Source organism: Haplochromis burtoni, unplaced genomic scaffold (assembly GCF_018398535.1).
Source record: "Haplochromis burtoni strain Fernald_Lab_line unplaced genomic scaffold, NCSU_Asbu1 Contig_256, whole genome shotgun sequence".
NCBI classification, from domain to species: domain Eukaryota; kingdom Metazoa; phylum Chordata; class Actinopteri; order Cichliformes; family Cichlidae; genus Haplochromis; species Haplochromis burtoni.
Genome location: NW_024582617.1, coordinates 327,011 through 345,268, shown reverse-complemented (window position 1 = coordinate 345,268; position 18,258 = coordinate 327,011). Strand labels below are relative to the sequence as shown.

General features: G+C 43.1%; 1 protein-coding gene across 1 annotated transcript; it reads left to right on the top strand.

The window, feature by feature from the left end:
* Positions 1–1,627: 1,627 nt before the first annotated feature.
* On the top strand, positions 1,628–13,517 carry mknk2b (MAPK interacting serine/threonine kinase 2b). Its single transcript, XM_005938537.3, has 14 exons — positions 1,628–1,760; positions 2,308–2,525; positions 2,943–3,033; positions 3,166–3,267; positions 3,363–3,460; positions 5,694–5,773; positions 5,899–5,972; positions 6,083–6,187; positions 6,277–6,332; positions 6,439–6,534; positions 9,558–9,752; positions 9,855–10,019; positions 10,126–10,166; positions 10,267–13,517. The coding sequence occupies exons 2-14, from the start codon at positions 2,475–2,477 to the stop codon at positions 10,538–10,540; spliced, it is 1,428 nt and encodes a 475-aa protein (XP_005938599.1). The 5' UTR covers positions 1,628–1,760; positions 2,308–2,474; the 3' UTR covers positions 10,541–13,517.
* Positions 13,518–18,258: the final 4,741 nt, after the last annotated feature.

The following is an 18,258-nucleotide window of genomic DNA, read 5'->3' as shown; positions in this document are numbered from 1 at the left end:
AGTGGAACTCCAAACCAGGGATTATATGCAGTAGGAAAAAGGAGCAGGGGGAAGGTTTGTTGGACCATGTGCTTATAGTGCAACAAGACCTGAGCACTTCTAGCATAATACATAGCATCACTTAGTAAGCTGGTGTGCAGTTATTACATATTGTATTGTGAGAATACGTGGAAATAAGTTTCTCTCATTATGAGAAACCACTTGACTGAACCTGTCTAAATACCTGCCTCCATATAAGCATATCACATCTAAGGCAACACTGCTCTGGCATCTCACAATTAGCAGATGGGCTGAGAGATCACACATATTTTCTGCGTCATCAGGATCCTTAAATTTCTTTCATTATCACAAGCACGACACATTGTCCCCACCCCCTTCGAAACAGCTTCCACATCAGGCTGCAAAACGTGCATGTACTCTCACAAAAGGTCAAAGGTTCAGCTGGAAATGTTCGGTTTCTGGCATCATAGGATATGAAGAAATGTTGATGGCTTAGCTATTCTAAAAGCTACCAAATATCCCAAAAAGTAAAAACTATACGGTTTGGACTGATCAAAAAAATCTAATATTTGACATGATTTCTTGATGTATGCAGTTAAATAAAGTAACGTGTATTCAGGAATACTTCAGTACACTCCTCAACAGATATTTGCCTTTTAAAAACCATACATTGTTCTAGTTAAACCATAGTGCAGTTTAGCCAGCAACAACAACAACAAAAATAAGGCTGTCTGTATCCAGTGCGTAGTACAGCTCATAGTTAAGTACATTGTGGTGCCGTTCTGGTTGTATCGCGCAACATTGCATGAGACCATGCGCCACAGTGCTATGCCGCAGAAGCTGAGGGCATGGCCCCGGCCCAGTCTCTGAGAGGGAGCTGGGTGCCGTGACTAAGACCTTGGTTTTCGATGAAAACCCTGCCCGTGGTCATTCATCCCTTGGTGTGAGAGTGAAGTCATTATAATTGTAGACTAGAGAGTTTTTGACGCAAACAAACATGGGGCAGTGCTAGTAACGTGCACTGCTTATTTATGTATTCACAAAAAACACAAGGCTGGCTCTGTTTTTAAGTCGAGTTAATAATTAAAGTGTGCCTTTGACGTACAGCGACAGCAGCATAAACAGATGAGGTGATCGGGACGGTGTAAACTCGCAGATCTGGTTTGCTGCACTTTGCACTATCTCTCCCGGCCTCCATCGACATCCTCTTCCATCAAAACAGCGGTGGGACGTGCTGACTGTGACTACGTGCGTGTATTTTTTTCGTTTTGTTCTTCGGTAAGTCCCGCCTCGGGGCCCTACCCCCTCCTAAACAAAACAGACCTGACTGGTTCAATACCAATTCGTGTACGGTGCTCTTTTTTCTTAAGTCTCTATCCTAAAATATGGTCTAGAGTTCAACCGAGAATATAATACATGATCTAAATGGCCGAGCTTATTAAGTTGTGCTTATTGTGTGTCATATTTAAATAACCTTTAGCGTTCTTTCCCTTAAGAAGTAGAAGAACGCTTCAACAAAACGAAATGGTACCCTACCACAATAGCCTTTTCTCGAATATACGCGATCAGTGCGGGCTGCTGACGCATTCCTCGGGAGGGCGGAGTCAAGGGAGGTTATAAAAACACCCACACTGGTTCTTCTCAACCACCTTCCACGCACAAACTATCAGTCGTATTCCCCCCTTGACGTCCTCTGCGGCTTTCGAAGCTGTGGGTCAAGCAACGACGCTAACACTGGAGCTATAAAAATTAACAACGGGGTAAGTAAGGAGAAAAAACAGGCTGCTGCGGCTTTGTTTTGCCATTTAAAAGCTAAATGGCTGTTTTTGGAACCGCTATGCAGTATTAACGCTCACTGGCTAATCTTTGTTGTCTGACGTTAAAGTTAATTCTGATGTAACTGTCAACTGGTTTGCACTTGTGGGTTACATTTTGACTGGAGATGTGTTTTTGTGTGTGTTGGTAGCCTTCCTGTAGCTGTTTCACCGTTTTAACCATGGCCTCTAGATATATTTACTCATTAGCCAAACTGCTATGATTTTAATGATCTGTCCTCGTGCTTAACTGTCTGTAACTAACCTAAGGGCGAGCTAAATGGGAGTGACGTTGAATGCTAGCTGTTGCGCTCTCGCGCTCTGTTTGTATGCGCACGCGACAGAGATGAGCCAGCCTGCTGTTTGCCTAAGCGTTTAGTTAATCGTCCACAATCTGGAAAACACGAAGAGTTTAGGTGTTGTGTGTGTTGTTTTTTTTTAAATTTTTTACACTGGATTGTAACGCTGGGGTCTCAAATTGTGTCGTCAACAGGGCTCCCGTTTAAAGCGCCGCACCAAGCTGACCAGCTAGCGCAGTGTGATCACTTGCGTCTCTCTCTGAAACGATTTTGTTTGTTTCGGAGAAGTGCAAATTGATTCAAAAACCACTGCCGCCGCATATCCTGATCGGAACCCCCCCACACACCAAATCGAAGCAAAATGGTGCAAAATAAGATCGCCGAAGTCACTGGATTCCACCGCTCCTTCAAGGTGAGCTGGAACTCTATCCAGGGATAGCTCGAGCTCCTGTCACTCCTTTTGGGAAGATTGTAATCAGAGCACGTTTGGCAACATATATGAGAAGGGACTTCACCTAGCTATAGATAAACGCATCTTCTGGCTGACAAACATGGTATACTTCCTGCTGACACGGGCACATGCAGCTGATGAATGTATGTTTCGAGTATGCCACAGCTAATGGTTGAAAGATGACCAAGAAAGATCCTTATGGCCTTGGGACGTTCTTGTGTTGGTGTAACAGATATGAGCGATTATTCAAAATGTGTCAGCCTCTCAGTCTAGTTTGGCTTTATAGGCACAGTAGGTGTTATGACTGACAATAGATGCTCTCATCTTGAATGGTTCACTGAGATTGCACATCATAACAAACATGTTATTACTCCATAGGGGCAAAATCCCTTTGAATCAGAGGACTTCACTAAAAATGGATCCCATCTTATCGATTCATCATTTAATTTTGACTCCTCCCCCAGACATGGTGAGTTTTATGACTAGTTCAGTATAATTCACATAAGTAAAACTTCCCCCTAGTTTCTCTTTCAGTATTTGGGATTTGTTTGCATTCCTCTATCAATAGCTGATGGTAATGTAGGCACTCCTGTTTTGACAGACATGCCTTCCAGTCAGCCTATTGACATCCCCGATGCCAAGAAGAGAAACAAGAAGAAAAAGCGTTGCCGGGCAACTGACAGTTTCTCTGGAAGATTCGAGGGTAAAAGCTTTCATTCCTAGTTGTTATAAAAACAGCTGTATAAGCTGCTCTCCTTCATGTAATTGTGTTTTGCTAACTTGCTGTTTTTGCCACAGATGTCTACAGACTGCAGGAAGAGGTCTTGGGAGAGGGTGCTTATGCCAGAGTGCAAACATGCATCAACCTCATCACCAATAAAGAGTATGCTGTAAAGGTAAGACACTGCCACGCATTCAGTGGATACAGTGTGCTTTAATGTATTGTTGTCTATGAAACATTCCTATATGAGATGCTAGAGTTCTAGGACTCTGTTTGGGTTGGATTACGTAATGAAATTCCTTGGTGTGAAGAGGCTCTGAGTTATGAGAGTAATTTAATATAAGTAAACTGGGCTATTGCATCAGTGTTTCTATTGTGCTTCCTTTTCACGTCTTTTTCTTGAGAAATTTTGAGGAAAGTTTTGGTCTGGGACAGGATGCCTCTTTATCTTTTCTCTCAGTTCAGCTCTTTGTAGTGGTTTTCTGCAGACTTTCCTCTGTTGTGCTAGTAATGCACTTTTTGTGTAAAAGACTAGCTGCTGCTAGTAGACACGCCCCCTCTCTCTTTTTCTAGCTCGTCAGCCAATCAGAGAGCTGGAAATGATATACCCTCCCCCTTTCTTTACAGCTTGCACAGAGAACATTGTGTGCTGCTAGCTGTGCCAAAACAAAACCCACAGAAAGGAAGGAGGGGTGATGGGTGAGGGTTGTGACCCGGTGTGTTTACACTGCTTTGTTCTCACTCTGTACAGTTACTTTTTTGATTTCCTTTTTGAATGGCGTGAGGACTTGTATGCACATGTTCAACTCTCGGGGACTTCCTTTTTTATTACAAAGTCATTTCCTTGTTTTAGGAGCAAAACATTGTGAAATTTTTATGTATTTTTTTTTTTTTGCTGAAGTGGGCAAAAATTTAAATAATCCACTTTTTTTTTTGAAATCCCATTTGCTCATTGGACATAAACATTAATTACAGTTATTCCCCAGATTTTGTTCATGCATGGAACAAGTCCGAGTTAAAGGCTGCTTCTTTAGTGCAAGTGTCCATATCTTATTTTTTTTCCTAATTAATATTTCAGAGGTGCTGTACACAGATCCTCATGTGACTGATCAGTTAGTTTGTCCCAGAGTGATTTGTTATGGATCCCTTGGGACTATGCAGTCCTGGGGGAGGAGGTAGGACAGTCTGCTGGGAGTCGAGGGGGACTCAGACTACTCCTGCCAGATGTCCCGTCTCTCCCCTCCCCCTCTCTAGACACAGGGGGAGTAGGGGGGTGAACTGCATGTGCAGGCTCTGTTGCAAACGCAACAAAAGCTTCAGGCATCCATAGACGCACAGAGGGCCGAGCAGCGTGTGTCTGAAGGCTCCCAAACAAGTCCTGTTTAAAGCTATTATTTCACAAGCCTGGGTTGATGTTAGAACCTGCAGTGAGGTCTCGCTTTTCAGCAGGCTGATGTTTCACGAGCTGCAATTTGGATAAGCGACCTTAAATCTACCACTTTAAAAATAGTGTCCTCCCATTTGGGATTGCAATGCATTCTTCAACCTTATAGTTTCTGTATGGAAACATCTACCAGGGTGGGAGTTCTGCTGTGGCAGGAGAGGGTGAGCTGATTGTTGTCCTGCTGACTCAGACTGGAACAGTACACAGGCTTTGGACTGCTCACAGGCCTCTTGTCTGTGTATTAATCCTAGACACATACTGCAGCTCTGGCCCCAGTGGGCTTCAATAGCAGCTGTAATCCAGCTACCAGGAAGAGAAGCATGCACAGCCTCCCAAGCACACAATAACAGACCAGAGCTGGAAAATTCAGGCTTTTTGCTTTGGTGTCAGCAGTCTATCTTTCTGTCTCTCTTGGCACAGCATTATGCAGCTGGTGGCCCTCACTGCTGTACTTCCCGGCAGCTCGGTTATTTTTAGAGCAGTTTTGATAATTGTAAACATTTTGGATTATGTCATGGGATGTTTTGAAGGGAACACTTATGGCTCCATAAGATTTACATATGGGTTGTGCATAAAGGTTAAACATAGAGACTGGGGGCTGTTATTTTAATTCAGCTCTGTCTCTGGTATGCTGGGCAGTGCTGAAAGTAGGTTAAACTATCTCTGCAAGTGTGTCACCGGGTAGGATAAAGGTTGGCAAGCAGGAAAACGTTGGGAAGGAAGCTCATTATAGGGGACTGCATATGGACTGTATAGTGAGCTCTATACCGTCTGCTTTCTGTTAAACACAGCCACAAGTGGGGTTTGTGGTGCAGTGAGAGAGTGGCTGCCATGCCCACAAATATGTATACTAAGCACTTTAAGAATTGTCCTCCATCCTGTTCTGTATAAAAACACAAAGTTCTGCTGAAAATGGGCTATTTCTGGACAAAGTGGGCTCAGCTTTGGTGCTTTTCTGTTGCAGATAATCGAGAAAAGGCCGGGTCACAGCCGCAGTCGTGTCTTCCGTGAGGTTGAGATGCTCTACCAGTGCCAGGGCCATAGGTAACTTTCTGCTGTTCTGACAAAACTAAAGCCACTTGACAGTCGTATGGAGGAAGTCACAAAGCCCTTTATTCATCATCACACTGCAGACCTCCAATGACTCGGTGCCTTTTTGTTTTCTGCAGAAACATCCTGGAGCTGGTGGAGTTTTTTGAAGAGGAAGACAAATTCTACCTGGTGTTTGAGAAGCTCAGAGGAGGTTAGTAAATTACAGCTGCTAGTTTACAAAGAAATTCTGCTGCTTTGGTGAGTGTGTTTGAAAGCATTTAGCTTTTAAATGGAGCTAATGGACTCTCATTTCCCTCCTAGGGTCAATCTTGGAACACATTCACAAGAGACAGCACTTCAGTGAGCAGGAGGCCGGTCTCGTGGTGCAGGACATTGCCAGTGCTCTAGATTTCCTTCATAACAAGGGTAAGATCATTTGAACAAAATGGCAAGCAGTATTACTGCTCACAGTTTCAAATTAAATATGGATATAACAGGCATCTTTTTGTTTTTAGGAATGGCACATAGAGACCTGAAACCTGAAAACATTCTCTGTGAGAGTGCACACAAGGTGAGTTCACTGCAGAGATATTTATGCCTAAATGTGTTTCAGAGGTCAGCTGATGTGTTGATAAAGCTGCTGCTGGCCTTTTGTTAAAATCTGCTCTTTTTCTCAGATATGCCCGGTCAAGATCTGTGACTTTGACTTAGGCAGTGGGATCAAGCTGAACAGTGACAGCTCACCCATCTCCACCCCTGAGCTCCTCACTCCTGTAAGTTACTCATCCAAAAAATGTTTTTTAAATCGCTGATCCAGGAGCAGATTAATCAGTTACACCGTGACATAGTGATTTGTTTTCTTGCTGTGGATAAAAGCGGCTGTAAATGTGTTTATCAAGTCTTACCTGGCTGATCATTGGCCAGTCCTCAGTGGGGTTAACTGATGTTTACACTAGTTTACTGCTGGGCAGTTTCTCTGAAATGGCATGGATTGCTTCCTGGATGTGCCAAATTTTATGTTCCTCTTATCGTGCTGGATACTTCAGTGTGTTAACATTTGGAAGCATATCTGTCTATTTAATGTTGATGTCCGTTGATGTCTAATCAATAGCAAACACTGAGGGGTCATGAGCTTGAGTCTGGGGGTTATGATTGTTTAACTTTGTGGCTGTCGTCACAACACAAAGCGTTACCACTGAACAGTGTCCAGAACAGCAGGAAACCCTCAACCTCAGAGAGGAGTGGTAAAGTTGAACTGGCAAGCTTTCTACTTGTGTCAACACTTGCTCTGTCTGCTGGTTATCTAGTGTGCTGAATAGATGGACTAGAGCAGGTGAGGGATAGCAGCTCAGCCCTCAGGAATGTGGTTTGGTGGGTGGGGGCTTTCGGCATTGGTAACTTCATCTTCCTTGCACAGAAATAATGGATGGTGGGCCCATCCCCGGACTTGTTGAAGGGGATATGGTTTGGGGCCAAGAGTTGTCATGTGCTTTAGTCTTAAATCAGGATCTCCCTCGGGTTAAGTTGATCCAGTAATATATTAAAGTGTTCGTTCAATGGGAGAAAAGCCTCTGGAGTACAGAAGGTGGTGTGATAGCCCTGGGATGTAACACTGGAGGGTACATGATAACTTTTACAAGGCTGTGTCCTGTGATATGAAGGAGTCGCAGTGAAAACCCCCCACAAGCGTTTGCTTATTTCTCCTTTCTCTCTGTGTGGTGAGAGGAGGGAAAAAAACCCATACACCCTCTTCTTTCAGCTCAGTCTCCGCCCAGTGGCCCCAACCACTCTTGTGCTGGTCTGCGCTTTCTTTATGTACTTCATACAATAGCTGTGCATAAGGCTTGTTCTAGAAATTTTAGTCTCTCTCCCCCCACACATGGCAACTGAGATGTGATTGGATAGCCCAGTGGGAGGGGGAGGATAACTGGGAGGTGCAAACGCTGCCCGCTCATGCGCTCTGGCTTGTTTTCCTTGCTTGATCACAGGAACAATGTTATGATTTTCATCTCACGACTGGCACTCTCTCTGGGCCCCCTGTAACCACTTATCTGCTGTTGCACAATATGCACTTTTGCATTTGAAGCACAGTTCCCTGGTTCTCAAATACATTTTATGATTTACAGGTTTACTGTAAATGTAGTGGTGCTATACTGGGTGCAAACTGGGAAAATAGGGACTCGAATGGGCCGAGATAGACCCTTCTAGGAAAAAGGCTAATTTTAGTTTACTAGGAATTCTGCGTGAGTGATTGCCCACCTATGTGCCCAGTGAGATGTAATTCTGGCTGTTCGAATGCCGAGGCTTATATGTAGCAGCTGGAAACTGTAACACTGCACACAAGCAGTTTAGACTGTTTAATTGAGGAAACTGCTTGTTTGTACCTGTCATAAAGGTAGGTGCAGTTTCTTGAGGACAGAACAAGTCTTCTTCCTGTAGGCCTCTCCTAGTAATCCTTTCATTTACAAACACCAGAGGTGTGTCATCGGTGCTGTGGGTATGGTGTGACTAGTCACATGGTCGTAGGAAAGCCCCAGGTTGCAATACCGACAAATCCTGTGGTAACAGCAGCTGATTAACAGCTCTCTGCAGCTTACTGGAAGGTTTGAAGAGGATGTGACTGCAAGTTCGCAAGGTGTGCAACAGCACAGGAAGAACAAATGCAAGTTTATGTTTAAGTCTGTGCCAAAGAGCCACGATTACTGTTATTTGACTGCCCTCTTTTAGCCCTTATCAGCTGCAGGTAGTCATGGACTGGCTATCTATGTCCTGACTTGTTTGTGATTCAGGGGTGGTAAAGCAGCTTTTAAACACGATTAGCCTTGATAGCTGTTTATGATAACACAACTATTGCATTAGTCTTCAGTTTCAAAGTACCTTGGTTGGCAAAAAAGAGTGTGTGTGTGTGTGCGGCAGCTGCATTTGACTTGAATCCTGGAGGATTGTCTGTGTAAGCAGTTGCCCCAGACTCGATGATGGCGGAAACATGGGGGTTGGGATTTTCTTTGTCTGAAATGCGATTCCTGTGCAGCAAACTTCATTACATAAAACTAGAGGTGGAGTTAGCACACAGCTGGTTTATGTTACTGGGACACAATGGAGGCCTGCTCAATGTAAACATGTGCCTCCACAGATGGAATGAAGGCTATGTGGGGGACTTCATGACAAAAGGACTAAAGCGTCTCAGAAATGAACATGATCTTTGTCCTGCTGAACCAACGACCTGCTTTTTCCCCACCTAAAACTATTGAAACAGTACTTGCTGTTTGTGTTCTCAAGTTATGTAACTGACCAGGGCTCAGCCCAGTCTCTGGGTATGCAGGACAGCCAATCCTCTTTTCCATGCTCGGGGTTTGGCCTAATTTCTCTCCTAGCTACATAACAACATGCTGGTAGAGCCGAGTCTGTCCTTGCCCTCAACAAAGTCTGCCTGGGCTGTGTACAGCTGCGTGATCAAAGCACTGAGTCACCACTCGCTGTCTACCCACACAAACCTGCCTCATAACACGTTCCAACTAAGAAATGTTCAACGGACTAAGACGAGCAGTTTTGTAGATTAAGTGAACCCATTACTGCAGATAATCATGCGACTGTCTCATAGACTGCCCCCACCCCACAAGCTAAGAGTGGGGCCTTAGCTTTCACACTCGGAGCCACGAGGTGTCAGCTGAGTGAAAGAATGTGGCAGCAGCCAAGCAAAGCGTCTCTTTTTTCCTCTAGTTTAACTCTTTCATGCTGTGCTTTGTGTTTTTCGTACCTTGGGGCTAACGCACTGGCTTTCTTGTTCTTCTTTTAGTGCGGCTCAGCAGAGTACATGGCACCTGAGGTAGTTGAGGCCTTCAGTGAAGAAGCTACAATTTACGACAAGCGCTGTGACCTGTGGAGTCTTGGAGTCATTCTGTACATCATGCTAAGCGGCTATCCTCCATTCGTAGGCCGCTGTGGTGGCGGCTGTGGCTGGGAATTAGGTGACCCCTGCCACACCTGCCAGGTAAGACTGATGAATTCATTCCCGTGAGTTTTGTTTGTCTTACGTTATCTTTGTGAGTTCAGAGCAAAGTAACATTTGCAAATGTTTCGCATCTGTTTACAGAACACTTTATTTGAGAGCATCCAGGAAGGAAAATATGAGTTTCCGGAAAAAGACTGGGCTCACATCTCCTCAAGTGCCAAAGACCTGATATCCAAACTTCTGGTCCGGGATGCCAAAAGTCGTCTGAGTGCCAGTCAGGTGCTGCAGCACCCCTGGGTGCTGGGGGTGAGTCTGAATCCACCACTATGCCACTTTTTTTGCATTTTAGGCAAATCACAGTAAAGTTATTCAAATCAAACAAAAAACCAATAACATGACTTTGATTTTTCAGGGTGCATCTGACACTTTGCCAACATCCATCTTACATCAGAGGTGAGAAATTAAGAGCGACAAGACACTCTGACAATAAACATTTCCAACTCTATACCTGCTTTGATCACAGTTTAATCTCTTTTCCCCTTTTCCTCATCAGGACCAGCAGTGCCAGGGATCTTACAGTTTTTGCAGATAAGGCCATGGCTGTGAACCGGCAGCTGGCTGAACAGGATGGCATGGAAGAGCAGCAGCAGCAGGAAGTCCAATTTTTTGTTACCGCTTCTGGCTCGTCTATGCGCCTCTCTCCTCCTTCCAACTCCAAGCTGGCCAAGCGCAGGCAGCGAAGCAGCCAGCCGAAAGGTGGGCCCGTCTCCGCCGCGGAGCTTCGTCAGCTCTTGGCCCCCCTCGTCATCGTGGGAGACTGTGCCTGAACTTTCCCGACCTTCCGTTATGATTCAAGTCCTGTTCCACGACTGCCCTGAGACTCTTCCTCCTCAGTTCTGGCCCCTCTCTGGCCTCGGTCCCTCTGCTATTCAGGTTCTCTTGCCAGCTGTAAAGGGAGATGCTGCCTGCAGCCCTTCCTCTAAATGCCTTCTGCCCTTCTCCAGCACTTCTGAAGCACATCAGCACAGGGCCTGCATATAGCAAACACAGCTATGTGCACTTCCAGGTTGGGGAGGAGGGCCAGTTAATGACTCGTTGGACAGCAAAGTATTTTCTAAGTTATGTTGGTTTTTTTGTTTGTTTTTTTTCCTCATGCAACTCAGTTCAGAAGAAATCCGAACATAGATCTTCGAAACTAAGCTCAGACACCAAAGGACAACCTGTTGTGCTGCTCCCACGTTACAACTGGATCCACTGTGAATTAAGTTATCTGGAATGTTTTTTGCCTGTATGTATATGCACGAATGGCCCATCTGCACATACGTACAAGCTTATGCAATATGCCGAGATGAAGGCTGTTCCTGTCTTGAAAGGATTCAGTGTAATAAGGGTTGGAAGGGCTGTAAGCCAGTGCTGTCCGTGCCTGAGGCGCGTTGGCTGGAGACTCTTCAAAGTCTTTTTTTGGGTTTTTTTTGTTCCCCTCCGTTTAAGATGAGCTCTTTACAGTCGACTCTTGTGTAAATGTCTGAGATGCGCACTTATCCAGCTCGGTCGCCGTGCACTTAGTGCTCAAAGGGCAACGGCTGTTTGTACCTGACCAGCTACGACTTGCCGCTGCATCGGTTGATGCGGTTTTTCCTTTTCTTCTAAATTGAATCTAAAACTAGTGAATTGATTTGACTTGGTCATGCTTGATGGCCGCCGGGGAGGGGGGAGGGGCCAAAGCTCATAGCGCGTATATCTGGCTTATTAAGCTAATTATACAGTACTTAAAATGTCTACGCAAGTGAACTGGGTCAGTGTTACTTTCATTGTAAAGAATTTGACGTCCCCTTGCTACAACCAGAATTTGTTTTGTTTTTTTCTACAGATCAATTTATGGATTTAACTTTAAATATTTTGGCAGTAAAAGTTTAAACTCCTGTGAAGGGGTTGAAAAGCACATTTTGCCCAATGTGACCAGACTGTCATTTGTTGATCAGATTTATTTGGACCATCATCTTCGTCCTCCTCGTCCTTCAGGGTCTCAACGTTGTCCCTAACGACACGCCGCCCCTCCCAGAATGATGTCACAAATTTTCTTTAAATGTTAGAGGCAGACGGGAAAAATAAAATAAAATAAACACAAAAAGGAAAAATATTCCACAAAAAGACAAAAAAAACTTCAGACATTTAGCTGTATAAAGTTTACTTTTTTTTTCTTCCAAGTTTGAAAACTCCATGTCAATGTGCCACACTGATTTTTATTTTTATCCTTTTTTGTATGGCTGTTAATAAGCTTCTTTTTTTTTTTCTATGGAGATTTTTTTTTTCCATGCAGGTGCTGTTCAGGTGAAACACCAGATGTTTTCCTTTGTTGTTTTTAATGTTTGTTTTGTTTTTGAGTTTTTAAAGTTGAGTATGTGGTGTATGAGGTAAAAATGGAGAAAGTTTAAGTTGAACTGGAGCGTTCGTGCCCAGTGAAGGCAAGTTTTTAAGTGTTATATATATATATTATTATTTTTTATATGTGAGCAGGGTGGGGAATTGGCACCAGCACCGATGTGGTAAAACATGAAAGTGGCTGGTACATTTCAGACACAGAAAACATTAGTATGAAGTTGCTGGTGAATTTGGAGCAGTTATCCATGAGTGGCTGGTACATGTTCATTTTTCCCTACTCTGCGTTGGCAATAATCTTTCTTTGTCGTTAATTAGATTAAGTTAAAGCTCATTCTGAAACTGACAGGTAATGGACTGGCGATGACGTCTCTCAGCACTGTAGCCATTTCACCAAAGAGGGTTCAAGTCATGACATTGAAACATATGATCCACGACCTAGCAGAGATAAGTGGGGAACTTCTGATCGTCTCCGTGTCCTGTCGGCAGCACTGCAGCGACGGTACTCTGGAAATGGTGTCAGATGACGCGTTATTCTGTTAATAGGACACTGTAATAGTTCTAAGAATACCTTTCTACAGATGCATAGTTATGAGGGTTTATGTCTTATAATAAGACTTACTTGAATATGTGTATGCAGCTGTTTCTTCATTCTGGAAACTACTTTGCTTATTGGTAATCTCAAAGCATTAAGCTAATGATCAAGGCAATCTTTGTGGGGGGAGGGGGGTGAAAATATACAGATCAGTATTCTGCCTTTTTCTGGGAGGGGGGGGGTCTTCATACAACTGAGTTTGTCCCTGTCTTTGAATGGGGGTGGATACTCAAACGCACACTGTGGCCATACTCTGTAATATCCCGACCAGTACAGTAAGGGTTTTCTGGGTCATGACCATTTCTATTTCATGTCGAATGGCAGTAGCTTTTGTTTTCTTTCGACTGCCTTTTATTGGGAGAAAGGGGACAAAGTGATATCCTTCAGCCTCCATTTCTTTCTTTTTCCTTTTTTCTTTTTGTATATTGTCGCTGACGTCGTGTTAAAATTCAGTCATTCGAATGGATAGTACCAACAGTCTCCCCACAATCTGAATGTAGCCTGCAGGTGAAAGCATTTAAGGCAGATCAGACCATTTAAATGGTTCCTTCTCATGAGCACAGTGTGCCAGTCAGATACAGTCCAGGCTCTGGGTTGACACCTGATTTTTAACACTGTCTGAATCGCCCCTGAGACCATTGTGTTCATGGGAAGTGGCTTCAAACGAATACATCCTGTAGTACAAGGTATTTTGATTTAAAATAAGCACTTTACTGTACCATGTGAATGATTGCAGTTCACCCAAGGCAACGTTTATGACCGTTGCTTTGGAATTTTGTATTGTTTTTCTAAAAAAAAAAAAAAAATGCAATAAAATGCTTTGAACAACATTCTCGTCTGGCCTGTCACTTTTTTCTTTTTGCTTGAAACCAGGAAAGGGAAAGACCTGTACTTTCCCTGCACTCTCAGTAGTTTCACATTAACTAGAAGGCTTATCTTCGGGCCAAGGCTGAGGCCGTTTCAGCTGAATCTGCTGTAAATCCCAGTATCAGTAACGCTCCCTGATAACGTGAGCCGTGTCACAGACGCCCTTGGCTGTTGGTAAATGTTTCTCACACATGGAAATATGACTGTGGTTTCATGACACGTTACTCACGCTTGCAGCAGTGGTGAGGGGAGGCGCTCTTCTCAGCCAGACGCAGACTGATGCAACCTGCTGCAAGAGCTGCAGCCTCTCTGCCACCTGATGATCCTCACAAAATCCCTTCTGCTGAATTAACGAAACATGTCAGTGTATGATTTCAGCAGGATCTGGCATCCTGTGATTAGTCAGCTGTGCAGATGGAAATATCTCAAGAGATGTTATCAGCTGGGCTTGGTCAAATGTGCGTGGAGAGAGGACAAAAATGATGATGCTGCACAAGAAATGTTCTGTGTGATGAAAGGGTCTCCAGAGTCTGTGTGTGGTTGGCAGTAACGAGGGTTACGGCAACTGGTTTAGAATGAACTGGCTAATGTGATTACTTGAACAATTATTTAGTCAAAACTGATCTTAAAAGGTGAAAAATGTCCTTCCTGATTCACAGTCGTGTCTTTAGATCTCTTGTTTATATCAGGCCGGTGAAACTAATGCTCAGTTATTTTTAATAAGATGATCACTACAATCTATTAGTGATATTTATGTCTGATTTAAACCAAACTTAAATGATCTGTGGGCCCCTGCTGACACTGTCGTCTCATTGGAGGGCCACAAAACAAACAAGAAAAAACCCACAAATATTTCCTGAAATGTTTTGTTTTTTTTAGATTTCAAATATTGTATGAGAAGACAAAACTGTAAACTAATTGAAGCCTTTCATTGAACTACCAAATAAACACACTGGTCCTCTCTTCCTGGCCACACGTGGCATCACTTCTGCTTTTATTTTGTTCGTATTTAATAAAATACAAATGCAGACATACGTGTACACATTAGTTTGTGGCTCTTTCACTGAGCTAACACAGCCGATCCCTCGGCATGTTTGTGCTCTCTGCTCATGTTGGCTTCATATTCAGTCATTTTTGGCGTTTTAAAGAACTTATTTTAACACCACACTCAACAACAGATGAATCCTCCCTAACAGTAAAAGTACTTTGTGCATTAGATTTCTTCACGTCAGTATACGGGCCACAACTAGGAGTGACGTGGGCCACAAGTGGCCCCGGGCCGCGAGTTTGAGGCCCCTTTTTTAATATATTAAAAATATATTATCAAAAGGGGGTTTTCAACTAGTACCCGTGCAGTCGTGGTGATGCTTTAACTCGTCCCCCTTACATGTGGACTGGCAGGACTTCACGCAGTCACTGCGTGGGTTTATCAGCGGAGGCCAAAACACACACATTCTCACACTGTTGCATAACTTCTTGTTCGGCGCAGAAAAAGCGTCAGAGGTCTGGAGGAAACTGCATGATGCAACAGCACTTTGTTTTCTGTGCGGTGTCCAGGAAACATGGCGTGATCCACGGGAACACCGCGCAGGTATTTGTCTCCCCCTGCTGTCCCGTTAAAGCATTTCAACGGGACGTGCAGGCGGGGTTAATCAGCTGCAGATAGCGGAATTTCAAGTCCCAACATTTAAACGTTCAACAGCATCCAGTTGATGTTATTTGTGCACCGTGTGCGTGCGCAGAGTTGTTTAGAAGGAAGGATTTCTCTAACATGAATCATATGAGCATGTTTATTAATAAGCTACAGGGCCTGCTGAAGTCTGTTTGTGTATCTTTAGATAAATTTGTGTCGTGGTTTCAGTCCATTTACTTTTGCTTTTGGTATGTTCCCTGTGAAAACAATCCGCTCTGTATTGACATCTGGTTTGCATTTTATAATAACAAATAATGGAGCCGAGTAGTTGCCTGTTTCACTTCATCTTTAACAGGATCATAGCTACAAAGATATCTGTGTATAAAGCAACGCATATCAGTTCACTGAAGGGAGTTACAATAAATCCGGTGAAATGAAAGCGTCATCTTTGAAGCCCTTCATGACGCCCTGTTATTTTTCTCGCCGCCGACACATTCGTGGCATTTTACAGCAAAGTAACAGGTGTAAGCAATACTAGCCAAATTCAATAGAGTATTTCTAGATCTTATCATTTTCATCCATGGTTTGATGAAATTTCTCTACAACTCTACAGCAGCTGCTACAAAATCCATTGTTGGACAGAGGCTCATTTTATTTCTCTAGTTTTGGCTCTGGACACCAGCACAGCGGACACTAAATCAAACAATCAAAATGTGACTGAAGTTTAACCAAAAGATTTTGCATTAACTACTGCAGAACAGACTAACAATCTTAAATGTACGGCTTATTTTTTAATACTTGAATGAAAATCTTTTTGAACTCTATATTGCCAAATGCCGTTTGCTCCCTTGAGATGCTCTGCCAGACCTTGTTTATGAGACTCTCTGCCTTGAGTTTTGTATTTAATAACTGAAAAGCGGCTCTGTTGGGTTGAAATCAGGTGACTGACTTGGCCACTGAATAATATCCCGTGTCTTATATGAGAAGCTCTTGGGCATTTCTACATATTTTGGTGATTCTGAGCAGAACGCATCGCCCTGCGCACTTTATAATTCATCCTGTTACTTCTATCGGCAGCCGCATCATCAGTAAACATCAGTGACAAGGTAACAGCCATACATGCCACAGCGTTACCTCACCATGTGTTAAAGATAAAATGGTATTCTTTAGATCATGAGCTGCTTCTCATCCCAGCTGTTTCAGATGTTTTCCTATAAAGTCTAATCCAGTCTTCCAGTTCTTGAGTGTAATCAGCACTCTAAACTTTGCAAGTCCTAAAAATATTTGTTTTTGGGGTTTTTTTAAATAAAAGGCTTTAATTTAAAAAAAATATCTACATTATCAATGGGGCAAACATTTTAAAATAGTGAGTTTGTTGAATGTTTTTGCTGTAGAAAAACAATAATGTGAACTTCAGCTTATGTAAAATTAAAAGCCAAACTATTATCCATAAGAATAAGTAAGAATGCGTTGAAGAATAAAGGGATTCATATGAAATACTGACTTTCAAACTCTTTTGCATAATCGAGGCTTTCTGTGTACATTTGCACATATCTTAATAAATCACTGCAACTGTTTTTTATTTCCATGCAAAGTATAAAGAAATAAGGAGTGGCTCACTTTTGCAAAGCACTGAAGTAAACCAGCCAAAGGTTCAGGCGTTGAAAGACTGCCAATTATTATGCTGCTCCTGCACACCTGAAGCTGAGCTGGATCTAACTGGTAGCGCTGTGCGATACTGCAGGGCCAGTATTGCCATACCAATACATGTAAACTATAAAGGGAGCTTGTATAGATGAGAGCAGTGTGTCCTGACTTATATGAATCAGCATTAGTTTTTTAAATTCTGAACACATTTTAATGACCACTAAATCACTGTTAACACAACAAAATACTCCACTGGTTTTGTTGCATTTTGAAAATTAGATGCGACAGTTAACACAAAAAAGTTAAGACATTTATCGCACTGCATGTTTCCCCCAAAAAATCCAACACAATTTTAACACAATTCAGTGCTACATGCTGAACTTTGAGGATTTAGTATCGATCTTATTGTGCTAGTATCGATCCCATACCAATACTAGCGTTGGTATCGGTACTATCGGTCTGCCCACCTCTACTAATTGAACCGAGTGGAGGGCACAAAAACCACGAGCAGCGCTTAGTTAGAAATTTGCCAGTGGAGCTGAAGGTAGGTATCACGTAGGACCACATTAGGAGCCGGCTAATGTTTTCTTTACCTGGAGGGTGTGCAATTTATTCATCTTTTTTTAAGGCAGTACAGGAAGTCTGGTTGATAGCGCCAACCACCTTCTAAATTATGTATTGATAGGTTACTCATTTTTAAACCCTCAAAGTTGTGACCATCCACAAATGCTTAATGTGGGCTCTAGAAAGATTAAATAAATGATCGAATCCAAAGGTTAATCGCATTAACAGGCTGTTTGGGTGTTCAAAGAAGTAGTTCCCTCATTTGAGACCTATTTTTAAGTCCGTAAGTTTGAGGCATTTATTTTTCTCGGCTAACTTAAAGATGGTGACTGAATAAGTTGGCACAATTCTCAAAAACACTGAGTTAAATCTGTACGGCCCAGATATGTAATTATTCCCCCTTCCTTAAACATTTTGCCCGTTGTAGTGGAAACGGCACAGGTGTTTTATCTAACGAGGGTTTCGTGAATGTTCCGAGCTCTAAAGGTGGACCAACATCTACAACCACCGTTGTTTGTGCTGTGAAATGGTTTCCTTATTTTCTTCCGCATCACCAGGTCTGTCTGTGAGATATCTGACTTATGTGAAATAAAATCTTGAAACACTTGTCTCGTTTACTTGGCTTTCGCACGGACCATGAAGGGCACATTCAGGTGTTCTGGAATTAGCTTGACTCGGTGTGCTTAAGGTTCTGGACATGTTCGGGGAAATAAATGAATAAATAGCCAACACATTGTGAGCTCCCGTATTATAAACGGAGAAGTGCCCGCCTCAATCCCTTTTCGAGTGGAACAGTGACGGGGTTCGAGGAAAACGGCCGTATATTTGACTCGTTTCTACGCTCGCCGTGTAGCGGAGAC